Below are 12685 nucleotides of genomic sequence, written 5' to 3' on the forward strand. Positions count from 1 at the left end.
ATATATGTAATGTAACCATTCTTCTAGCAGAGGTTTTAAATTAGGTGTATAATAAAGCATCTTAATCACTAGTCACTGTCTCGAGCGCGCGCGCACGCGATCCGTTATTTTCCGGGTTGTGCTCGCTCTGCGGTAGAGGCGGCTCTTCCTCTCCTGCAGCTGCCAGCTGACACTAACACTGAGGAGGTGAGGTCAAATTTGACTCTCTCTCTCTCTCTTCCTCTCTCGCTGCCCGTCAGTCTGAGAGAGAGGCTGCTAACAAGCGCAGCATCATCATCTTCATCATGGCGGATCAAGGCGACTGTACAGCTCCTGTCCACCACCCGCAACCACCGCTGACAACCAGCTGGCCAATTACCCGGGAGTCCTACGAGCTGCAGGAAGTCATAGGTTAGTGTCCGGGGATGTACTGAACGCCGTGTAACTATCGTGGAAACCCAGCCCGCGGCGGGTTATTGGAGGTGAATGACGACGAGGGCCTACCGGCTTTTTCATATGCAGCAGCCTCCCGCAACGCTTTGCAATGCGGATGTTACCAGACACAGTCAGGGACTACCGGTTCACAGCTCACGAAGCGGAGTCGGGTAAAAAATCTGGGCCGCTGCACGCGCGTGAAACTGTCACGTTCAATAAGTGGCTCTCCGGCGGGCTCCGATCACCGAGCTTGACTCCAGCTGTGCTGATTTTATGGCACGTGTCCAGTTTATTAGCAGCTGCTTAAATCACAGATGCTGCGGATCTGTGAAGGCCACGTCGTGCCGTCTGTGGTGGCAAATAACTTATTATGTCCACATGACGAGCTAAATATACAGCTACTTAGTATTCATACAGCTAATAATAGCAGTAATGGCGATCATTAAAAACTATGGCAATAGAGGAATTGTTACTTTTAAAACAATAAAGCTTGCCCTAAAAAGTCACTCCGCCGCTGTGTTTTCTAATTATTATTTTGATTGTTTAAAGTTAACACGTGATCGCTTAAGTCCAAAAATTCAAGAAATCCAGTTTATACTCATATTAATTAGAGAAAAAAACTTTAACATTTTTTACATTTATCGATTCAAATGATTAACACAACTTTTCTGTTGTGGACTAATGCGTTATTGATTAATTGAGACACATGACTCAGTTTGTAAGCATAGCTTATATGTAGCTGCAGTGTGAAGCATTGGTGTTATAATATTCCATGTTGTTGTTATCCTGCAGAAAAACCAGCAGGTATCTGCATTAACTTATTGTTAATATATCAGTTAGTGTTTATTTTACAAAGACATTTAAAACTTAAACCTAACTTATTTTATTGCATGAATCACCTAATGCTGAGTTATATCACCTGAGACATAATACTGCTAACCTTAAATGCATAGAAGAAAAGCAGAGGGAAGCCATATGCATATTTTTGGCAGCTGCATGCACTGTGCACATGAGCTGACAAGTCAAATCATGAGTGATAAGAAGTAGCGCCTCCGCTATGTGCAGCTGACAGTGATGAGTAAGTGAGACCGCCCGCCCCCCCCACACACACACACACACCTCAACTTGTAGAAAGTCACAATTTGTGATGTGTTCTCTGGTGTATCTGCTTCTAACAGTTTGTAAGCAATATGTCATGTGTCACAGCATCTTGGTGTGAACAGCTCTGCTACTACACAGCGTGGCCTGATTTGTAATGAGTCGAGTAAACGACTCATCATATTGATAAAAAAAAAAGAAGAAAAAAATAGAAGTTCTGTTATTTGCTAAAACAGAAAAGCTGGGAATCTGTGAGCCAGACAAATCCATAAAGCTACAAACTGATGCTGAATTTAGTCTTCCAGCTGTGCGTAATGCAATTCCCACTTGGCTCCTGTTTACTTTGTCATAGCTTCATTGTGGCTCTAATTCTCAGGCAGCGGGGCCACAGCTGTTGTGCAGGCAGCCCTCTGTACCCCCAGACAGGAGCGTGTAGCCATAAAGAGAATTAACCTGGAAAAATGCCAGACCAGCATGGATGAACTATTGGTGAGTACAATAAATACGGGCTGTTTTCTCAACCCAGTGTTTTGTTTTTTTTACACCACACCCGATTCCTGTAGTACTACTTAACTTCTGCTACATATTGTTATGGTTCTCATTTATCTATTAATGCAGTTTGCATAGAAATCTTCTAACTTTCCTGTTGTTTATGCAGCTCGTTGCAGATTATTAAGATAAAGCAAGTGCCCTGAATAAATGAGATGTCCTGTATGTGAAATATCCTGTCATTTGCTTCTACCAATAGAAAGAAATTCAAGCCATGAGTCAGTGCAACCATCCCAATGTTGTCACATACTACACCTCCTTTGTTGTGAAGGATGAACTCTGGTTAGTCATGAAGCTTCTGAGTGGGGGTAAGCTTCACCTGACACGGGTGGCTTAGTGATGCATTCATGCCATTCATGTGATAACATAAGTCTTAAATGCCCTTACACCGGTCTGTGTTTAATCTGATTAAAGAACAGCAGTGTATCAACCTGTGTTAATGCCTAGTTGACAAAAAGCGTTACATCTGAGAAATTTCAAAACTTATTATAAAGCCAGTTTCAGTATAATAATCCATTATAATTAATAAAAAAATTTTTTTATCAGGTCAGTTTAGTTTTGCTTAGACTCCAGTAGTTTTTGCTCAGTTCAGTTTTTATTAGTTCAGGTATAATCATTTGTAATTGGTAAGGTTTAATTAAGTTTTGCTTTATAGTTGGAACACTTGTAGATATTGTCCTCACAATACAAATTTGACCACACTCATGAAGACTAAAATTAACGACATTTGCTCGTCGTTTTTATTTAATTTTGTAACCGTTATATATCTCTGTAAGTAAACTAAGTAAGTAAGTAAACTTTATTTATTAAGCGCTTTTCACAGACAGGCAATCACAATCTCTGGGACAACAATTGTAGACCAGTGTCGGGGTTGTTACTCCCAAAAAAATAAAGCAGCACGTAACTTAATTACTCTCCACAGAAAGTAATAACTCGTTACCGTACTTTCTCATTACTTTGTAAAATTACCTGAAACATAATGTTATATAATTACCATTTAACAATATAAACCTAAGGATCCAATCCTGTACACCAACACAAATCCCTAGGTTTCTTTTAGTGTTTAATTATGAACAAAAATCTGACAACACAACGGAAAGCTGAAAACGTAACAGTGATTCTGCTTTACAAATGTGCACAGGTAGGAAGTGAGCCTGACTGCTCATCACTGCCTTTAATACCTGTTGAAGGTCAGGCTCTGGCTGCTGGGCTGGGTTCTGCATACACTCAGGTTTATCATCGCTCTGGGTTCTTGGCTAGTTTTGTGTTAGCAGACTGTCCGTGCAGTGCTATTAGGAGCCAAAGTTACCAGTACAATGTGGTTGTTTCTTTTCTGTACAGAGCTTGCACTTTACCATTGTACTCTTGCTCTTTTGTACAATAAAAATAAAAGTAATGTCCATATCTTCGCAGTAAACCACTCTGACATTTTCCAGCACACGAACTGAAATCAATGTAATGTGATCGCAGTAACACCCAACAGTGGTAACTAACTAGGAAACCATAGGTTTAAATCACTGAATTAAGTAATTTCAGCTGTAAAGACAATACAATAAGCTGCTCCCTGCAATAAAACAAATCTAAAAATACCAAAATATACAAATACACAAACACTGAAATGTAACATAAATTAATCACTCAACAGATTTTTGTTTCCCATTATTTTCTAAAAATTAACCATGTTTTCTTTTCTTGGCTGGCATCTTTTTAGGATCTATGCTCGATATAATTAAGCACATAAGCAAAGAAGATGATAAAAATCGAGCTTTAGAAGAGCCTATCATTGCCACTATTTTAAACGAAGTTCTGGAGGGTCTGGACTATCTACACAGAAACGGACAAATTCACAGGTATTGGTTTATATCTTTTTCCTCTGTTTAATCAACATTGTTTGATTGAAAATATGATCCGCTATCTAAAAAACCAAGTGGTAATGTTGAAAATGAACACAAATACGTTCATTCATTGGATTGTAGCTCAGCCGTGATCTGTACACTTTCTGGTTATCAAGGTCAACGTGAGTCAGACTTAACCCTCTACGACCCCCATGGGCATAGTTCTATATGGTGATGGTTAGGGCGACACGTTAACAGGAGTGGAAGAATCAATGCTGCTCCACATGACTTTGTTGTTTGACTGCATTAATGTTTTGTTGACCTCAGGGATGTGAAAGCTGGGAACATACTACTGGGGGAAGACGGATCTGTTCAGATTGCAGGTTTGTTGAATACTGTGTAACACTCTCTTAAACCTCTTTTTTTGGTTATTTTCACACTAAATGCATGCACTGTATTTGTGGTAAGATGGTGGAATTGATTTCATAGGTTGTAATAATTAACAGAGAGCAATAATGTATGTTTACGTTTTCTTTTTTTAAATTCGAGAATCATAATTCTCTCCTAATTATTGTGTGTCAGCTTAATCAGTTACTCCATTGAAGCTGTCAGCTTTTTAATGCTGTCTGTTATATTTAATTGAAGTGACTGATTATAGCCTTTAATAAAAACAATTACAGGAATTAGAAAAAGCAGTTGACTCTGTAATAAAATAAAAACAAAATATCTGCAGGTTACCAAATAAGCACAGCAGGATAAGCACAAGTGTAACTCGTTGAGTTAATTAGTTTCAGGGTCCTGATGTGAATGCATTATTTTGGCTGATACTGGATTCACACTATGTTGCCTGTTGTTCTTGTTCTTAAACAGACTTGTTGCAAAGCTTACACTCACTAGCCATGTTATTATGTTATTAATTGTTATTAATTGGATTCACCTTGCTAGTACTGGGTTGGATGTACTTTTCCACTCAGTAGCACCTAAATTCTGGAATAGATTCAAAAATAATGCTGACATAATATCACCATACAGTCACTGCAGATTTGTCAATAATAATAATAATAATAATAATAATAATAAATGATAATAACATTTTATTTGTAGGCACTTTCCAAGGCACTCAGAGACCGAAATCACAGTATGCGCACAAATTTTGAATCTACCCGCTTTGACCAGCTCATTACATAGGCATGCATGCAGCACTCATTCCAGAGGAGATCAGCTTTTCATACTGTGACGCAGTAAACAAGCTAAAATGAAAATGAACAATTCTGATGTATTTGATGTTCAATATTTACTCTTTACCCTGCAGCAGTCACACAGGGTTTTGACCCAGATTTTTAAATGAGCCAATTACCATGTGTTGTTGTTCTAAAATCTTCTCTGTTGTTCTGATGCTTTTCTTTTGTTTTTACAGATTTTGGAGTGAGTGCATTTCTAGCTACAGGGGGTGACATGACTAGAAACAAAGTTCGAAAGACCTTTGTTGGCACACCATGCTGGATGGCACCAGAGGTGATGGAACAGGTGAGTCTGTTTCTGTCGAGGCAAGAGCTGATGAAAACTTTTATGTTATGTACTGGAATAAAATGCAACTGGTCTGTTTTGGGTTTTTGTATTCTAGTCTTTTATTAACTGTTTTCTGTTTGGTTTCACTATCCTTGGTTTTTGATTATAGGTTTAGGGTTTGATTCCATATTTTTCATCCCTTTACCTTGTGCAATATTTTCTGTTATTTTTGAGCTCTTGATGTGTTGTCCCAGAGTGGATTTTCTTTAAACTTAGCTTTGTTAGTTTGGGTTGGTTGTTATCTTCCCTCAATGTTGTTGTGTTCTGTGCCTTCCTTTATATCTTCAAGTCTGTGTTGCCCTATGTTAGTTCTTTCATGTATCAGCATTTCTTTGTTTTATCTGGTGTTAGGCTTCAGTTCCTGTTTTACTTTTTTAGTTGTCCCTTACGTTTTGTCTTGTTTTACTTCCTCCCCAGTTTCATTGCCTTGATTGTCTACATCTGTGTCTAGTTTGCTCCAGTTGTTGTTCACTTCCCTAAACACCCCATGTGCATCAATAGACAATTGTTTTCTTTTTGTTTTACATATTTATTTATTGGTTATAACAAGTTTTACATAATACGCTGTGATAAAATAAGAGAATAAGAGATAAAATAATGACAAAAGACATAATGATTGAAACAAAAATAAAGAAAATCATAATGGGGGGGTCAGACAGACATATCAAATTAGCACAAATTACATTTGTCAATATAGCTAAAAATCATGGGAGGATGATTATGGAAAAGCTGACTTATTATAAAGAGTGTTCTTGTGTGCTTACACCTGTCCTCATAGCTCACTGGGTTAAGCAGGTGACCCATATGGCAATAGACCAGCGGTCCCCAACCTTTTTTGTGCTACGGACCGGTTTAATGACTGACAATATTTTCACAGACCGGCCATTAAGGTCTTGGATTAATACAACAAAAAAAATGATACAACCAAGACAAAAACTGTGGTATTTTGTAAATAATTGACACGAATTCACAGTGTAATTGTGTAACTTTATTAGCAGCGTCTTCTTGAAACACATCCTCCTGCCCCTTAATGCTCTCTGATCGTTATGGCAACGCGTAAATATTTCTTTCAAAATAAGACACACAAGTACAACACGGGAAAAGACCCAGGGGAACAGACTTATAAACCCTGAAAACCATAAATTTTACACCCGAGCCTCAACTCTTGCAGCCGGTAACAAACGCGGCCCGGTAATGTTCTAGAATTTTGTCCATATGGCCCAAAACATATCCAGTTTGTTTCTTAATACATAAGTTATTTTCTCCAGAGTTAGTATAGATGTCAGTCCATTAAGCCGCTGAGAAAGTCCTCATAGTACAGTATTTTCATGTACTCTTTTGGGTTGTGTTGCGTTGCTTTCTGGGCTTTTTATTTGGTTCTTGTATTTTGCTTTTAGATCTTTTCATCAGACTGCTCACTTTTGATTCATTCAGTCTGCCTTTGTTTCCTCCCTTCAACACTCCACAAACATAAAAGCAGCAGCTAGGCTGCTAACAAGCACTTGCACATCAACCCTGTGCTTGCTTCCCTTCACTGATCATTCATCCATCTTCTTCTGGTTATCCAATTCAGGGTTGCTGGGGGGCTGGAGCCTATTCTAGCTGTAATAGGGTGAGAGGCAGAGTATAGTCTTGACAGGTCGCCAGTCTGTCATAGGGGCAACACAGAGAGGCAGACAACCGTTCACTCTCACACTCACACCTACAGCCAATTTAGAATCACCAATTAGCATGTCTTTGGATTGTGGGTGTAGCCAGAAAGAACCCACATAGACACAGGGAAAATGTGCAAAGTTCACACAGAACCCAGGAGCTTCTTGCTGTGAGGTGACAGTACTAACCACTGTACCACCATGCTAGCTCTTCGCTGGCTTCCAGTGAAATTCAGATTCAATTTATTAATCACTTACAAGGCCATACATGGTCAGGGTCGTGCACATATCACAGATCTGCTGAGACCTTGTTTTTTTATTAAGGCCTATTAACTGTTATTTTAAATCCAGCTTTTAAGGTTGGAACACATACACTTTGAAACAGCCTTGCAGGTCAGCTGATTAAGTGGGTTTTTTTTTCAACTTCTACTGAAAACCTTTTTTTTTTTAGCCTTTATTATGATTATGATATTAGACTGGAAGGTGAGGGAAGATGAGCAGTAAATGGCCTAGGACAGATTCAGACCTAGCCTTCTGCAATAGTCTATTGCAGTGGTCTTTTCTCGTGTTGTACTTGTGTGTCTTATTTTGAAAGCAATATTTACGCGTTGCCATAACGATCAGAGAGCATTAAGGGGCAGGAGGACGTGTTTCAAGAGGACGCTGCTAATAAAGTTACACAATTACACTTTGAATGCGTGTCGATTATTTACAAAATACCACAGTATATGTCTTGGTTGTATCATTTTTTGTTGTTGTTGTATTTATCCAAGACCTTAATGGCCGGTCTGTGAAAATATTGTCGGGCATTGAACCGGTCCGTAGCACAAAAAAGGTTGGGGACCGCTGGTCTATTGCCATATGGGTCACCTGCTTAACCCAGTGAGCTATAAGGACAGGTGTAAGCACATAAGAACACTCTTTATAATAGGTCAGCTTTTCCATAATCATCCTCCCATGATTTTTAGCTATATAGACAAATGTAAGAACCTTAGTGTGAATGTGTTGTTTTTTGTACTGTATGTTGGGATATTTACACTTAAATATAAATGTGTGTCTTCATCCAGACTGTTAAAACACATAAAAACTGCTATACAAAAAAGTTATTATTATTATTATTATTATGTAAAATGTATTTGCCTGATCTTGTCTCTGCTTAATGCTAGCCCTTTTTGTAATGGAATGCTGTTATTTTTGACATGACAACCAATAGCAGCATTGCCTTAACATGAAGCCTTAAGCATTACTTTGGTATTATACGGTACTGTAATTCTGTGTCTGCAGGTTCGGGGCTATGATTTTAAAGCAGATATATGGAGTTTTGGAATTACAGCGATTGAATTGGCAACAGGCTCTGCCCCCTATCACCGCTACCCTCCCATGAAAGTATGTGTTCATTCAGTGTTATTTAATCAGTCTTGTAACATATACTGGTGCTGGCAAAGAAAAAAGAAAAGGAAACTGGCCATAAACCTTGATAAACCTTCTCCTAAATAAACGTCTTTGAGGTTTTCTTAGTAATGATGAATTTTATGTGGAAAGAGAGCAGTTTGGCTTGCTGCTCTTTCTGTAATTGGGAAACCTAAGAGCTAATAAACAGGCAGCGTTTCATCTAAGAGATACTCATCTTTATGTTCCACAACATTTCCCACAGTTTCCTGCTCTTAGTTTCTTTTCCTCATCTACAGATTTTGTACTGGTGGTGAAATGTGTTGGCAGTTATGACCACTTCTGTTGTCTTTTCAGGTTTTAATGCTTACCCTTCAGAATGATCCACCCTCTCTAGAGACAGGTGTTGAGGACAAGGAAACTTTAAAAAAATATGGCAAATCATTTAGAAAGCTAATATCTATGTGCCTTCAGAAGGATCCTGTCAAAAGGTTAGCAACATGTTTATGTATCAGGCAAATATATCAATGGAGAGAGCTGATGCAATTATTGGTCAGTGAAATGACCCAATCGTGACTAACATTCAGTAACTGTAATGATGCTTTCTTTTTTCTTTGTTTGTTGTATCTCTAGGCCTACAGCCGCAGAGCTTTTGAAGTGCAAATTCTTCCAAAAGGCCAAGGTATTTGTCTCATCTCACTATCTTTTGTTATTATTGCTGTCTGTTTGGATTTATGCCAGCGACGAGTCAGATATACACGCAGTGAATGCTTTTTTATGCGTTTTTGATGTTTATACTTACTTGGATGAATCAGCAATGACATAAAACATAACCTAGCTACTATTATTTAATATATATGAGAAATAGTAGTATTATTTAAATGTTGTTCTCTTATAATAAGCACTGTGTATTCCTGAATTTTTTTTACTATAATAGTGATTAGTTAAGTAGTTAAATGGTGAATAGCCAAAATCTTTATAACAAAGTTATAAGATTACAAAATCCTTTTTTTCCAAGTAGATTAGCAGTTAGAGAAATAGTCTTTTTAAGGTCATTTTAATTTTGTGAAAAGTACTGCAGCCTCATCTTGCTGTTTCTGCATAGCCAGTAACCAATTTATACCAGGGACTTAATAAATCCATTTATAGTACTGTGCAAAAGTCTCTAGCCACCCCTCCATTTTTTATGTTTTGCTTTCACAGAGCCAGACCTTCGAATACGTTTTAAACTTGAGCGATAGTTCTCCAGCTCTCTGAAGTTCTTTCTTTCTTTAGACATGGCGGGTTTTTTCACTAATCTTTGGTCCAGTTTTTTACCTGACCATTTTCAGATGATTTTCAGATGATTTTCTTTTGTTAAGCCACTTAACACTTAAACACAGTGGAGGCTCTTATCGTGCGTTCAGCCAGTGGTGTTGAGGATCTTATTGAAAATGGTTGAACTGTATATGTAGGAAAGTATCGTAAGATTTGTATCCACCATGCCTTGCCATCTGGAAAGTGTCCGTTTGACAAAAGCTTTTTTTTCAGAACGACAATAGTCCCAAACACACTGCCAAAGCAGTAAAAGCATAACTGAATAGAAAAACACACAATGAAACCTTGTCAGTCATGGATCCAAGGAAAAGCTTTAAATGTCCTTCAGCAATGTCCTTCTGTTTTTGCCTTATATACAGTATTTTCTTGCATGTTTGCAAATGTTTCAATAAATCACAGCACTTATTTCTCATTTTCCTTGCAAAATATAAAGAAATAAAAGGTGTGTCAAGACCTTTGCTCAATACTGTACTTCTCACGTGTCGTCCAGCCTTTGGATTTCCATCCGTCTAACTTAGTTATATTTTGACCATTTTTTTCACAGAACAAAGAATATCTGGTGGAGAAGCTTTTGAGTCATGCACCAAAGATTTCTCAGAGAGCGAAGAAGGTATGTTTGGGTAAACATTCTAATAAATAACTCAGCTATTGACTCAACATGAGCGAATTATGGCAGCAAGGAGGAACTGACTGAAGTGTCTGTCTCCAGCAGAGTGCTGCATTTCCAGTCAACACATGCGATGCTCTGCGACTTTCTTCAGCACCTCAAACACTTTACACCCTGTTGTGTAGATTATGTAAAAATATGGGCAACTGCCACGTAACAGTCAGACGGTACAGCTGTGTGTCAGTGGTTTCATGTGAAGCTCTTTGCATGTGTCACGCCGGAGACAAACAGGGTGAAATTAATTGTTGTGGTTAGGTAACAGAAAGGAGCAGATTATTGCTCAGTTCGCTTGCTCTGTTTCCCACTGGTCACAGTTTACTGAGAGGAAGTGCAGCTTTTGGACACAGCTGATATTGACTCCACATAACATTACGCCTGGATGGCCAGGACAGAAGTGGGAACACGGGCCAATTGCCAGAAGGCAGAGTGCAAGTGAGCGTAGAGGTGGAAATTCACTGACATGGTAAAGGAAGGACATCGTAGATAACATGGTCATTTCTGTGTATGACGTCGTATTTACGCACAAACATAGCTTGGCATCAATAGAAAGGGAGATGACTATGGTGGGTGGTATGTGGAAGTCATAACAAAGAATGCTAAATGGATATAAACAAGTGCTGCAGTATATCAGAGTTTGACAGTTAAGTTTATTACAGCCATCACCTTCTAATTTAGGCTGTATTTATGGTCACTGATACACAAATTATGCAAGCTTTGCAATTGGAGCCACATTACTTTGAACTTGCACAGCAATATTTGTGCCAGTGTGAAATGGTATCACTTTCAGAGAGTATAAAATGGATTCTGTGGAGCCTTTTAATCACAAAGTGGTGATGCACAACAACTGTGTAGTGCAATGAATGCATTTTTTACATGTGTATTCCTCTTAAAAGTACAAAACAGACAGCATGCAGGGTTTACAGGTAGTGTCTGATACACTTGATAGCTTTGCTTTGGGAAATGTGTGGGCTGCAGAGCCAGTGTCCTTGTTGCTTTGTCCCGATTTGACCTGCAGAGTCATCTACATTATAAACTCAGCAACATTACCCAAAGCTTGCAGACACAAGCAGTATTATAGAAACACTGTCATTGCAGGATGTTGCGACCTTGTGGCCCTGGTTTTGTTAGATCTTATCTCAAGACTCTCAAATCGTCTAGATCGTGTTCTCAGTGCACCTCTCTTTGATCTGTATTTTTCCCTTCTCTTCACGCCTTAGTAACCAGTTGCTCTTTTTCTAATGTTTTTCTCCTATGTGGTATTTTACTGTCAGCAAATGTGGGATTCTTCTCTGATGAAACAAGTCGACCTAAAGCCACACAGCTACTCTTTGACTCTTAAAAGAAACCTGGCTTCTCCATTAACCTGCTCCAGTGAATGAAAAGGAGATGGCAGATTCTGTCACCAGCAAAGTAATTTAAGATGATAATGGAGCTAGAACATTACTCCTTTATCTAACAAATGGAACTAGGATTCAGAAATGACTTGCGGAAATGAGAAATAGGAGAAACTGACTCTTACAGAACATACAAACAGGCATTTGCGAGGGATTTTGCTTTATTTTAAATAGAAATGTTATACAGGATCATAGCCAGCCATTTAAAATGAAGGTGTTTGTGGGTCCAAAAAACAGCAGAGGGCACCCTTACACCCAGTATTGAGTGTCTAAAAGAGAAACTAGCAGGCTTTATATTAGTTCAAAGGCCAGATAAAACTAATGTGTGCTTGAATCATTGATTTGTTGCATAACAAAAAGTAACATGTGATAAGATTGGGATTGATATCAAGTTCAGATGTATGGTCTGGTGCACAAATGATGATGCAGTACTGATTGACTTCTGCTTGAATGCTTTCTGCAGCCTGATTTCTAAAAGAGCAAAACAAAACAAAACACAGCTTTGTACCAGAGTGTGTCGCAGTGTCTGAAAACGCCGTTATGAGCGACCGCCAGCATTTTTAGATTCTGAACATACAATGTTTCTGTTCAATCTTATTTTTAGCCTACATTTTTGGTTCATTTCTCAGTATTCTTCTTTCTGTGAGTGAATGTCAGCTGGGTTTCATGTATGGCTGCCCAGTGCATTGATCTGTGTCTGTTTTGCTCAAGGACCCTGAGCAGAACTGGGGGAGTCTTGGTTCTGTGTCAGGTTTGGAAAATAAACCTGACACCACCACAAGGGTAGTGCTTCTTTAACTT

General features: G+C 38.6%; 1 protein-coding gene across 2 annotated transcripts in view; it reads left to right on the top strand.

Moving 5' to 3' along the window:
- Positions 1-84: 84 nt before the first annotated feature.
- stk39 (serine threonine kinase 39) overlaps positions 85-12685 on the top strand; it is a 33235-nt gene continuing 20634 nt past the window's right edge. Inside the window, exons 1-10 of one of the 2 annotated variants that reach the window (XM_026145249.2) lie at positions 85-390; positions 1889-2001; positions 2261-2369; positions 3773-3911; positions 4224-4279; positions 5314-5423; positions 8402-8503; positions 8864-8997; positions 9140-9188; positions 10368-10433. In XM_026145249.2, coding sequence (XP_026001034.1) covers positions 285-390; positions 1889-2001; positions 2261-2369; positions 3773-3911; positions 4224-4279; positions 5314-5423; positions 8402-8503; positions 8864-8997; positions 9140-9188; positions 10368-10433 — 984 coding nt within the window. In that variant the 5' untranslated portion in view covers positions 85-284. The remainder of the gene's footprint in view (positions 391-1888; positions 2002-2260; positions 2370-3772; positions 3912-4223; positions 4280-5313; positions 5424-8401; positions 8504-8863; positions 8998-9139; positions 9189-10367; positions 10434-12685) is intronic. The other variant, XM_026145248.2, reaches the window with a different exon arrangement.

Source organism: Astatotilapia calliptera, chromosome 16 (genome assembly GCF_964374335.1).
Source record: "Astatotilapia calliptera chromosome 16, fAstCal68.1, whole genome shotgun sequence".
Lineage (NCBI taxonomy): Eukaryota > Metazoa > Chordata > Actinopteri > Cichliformes > Cichlidae > Astatotilapia > Astatotilapia calliptera.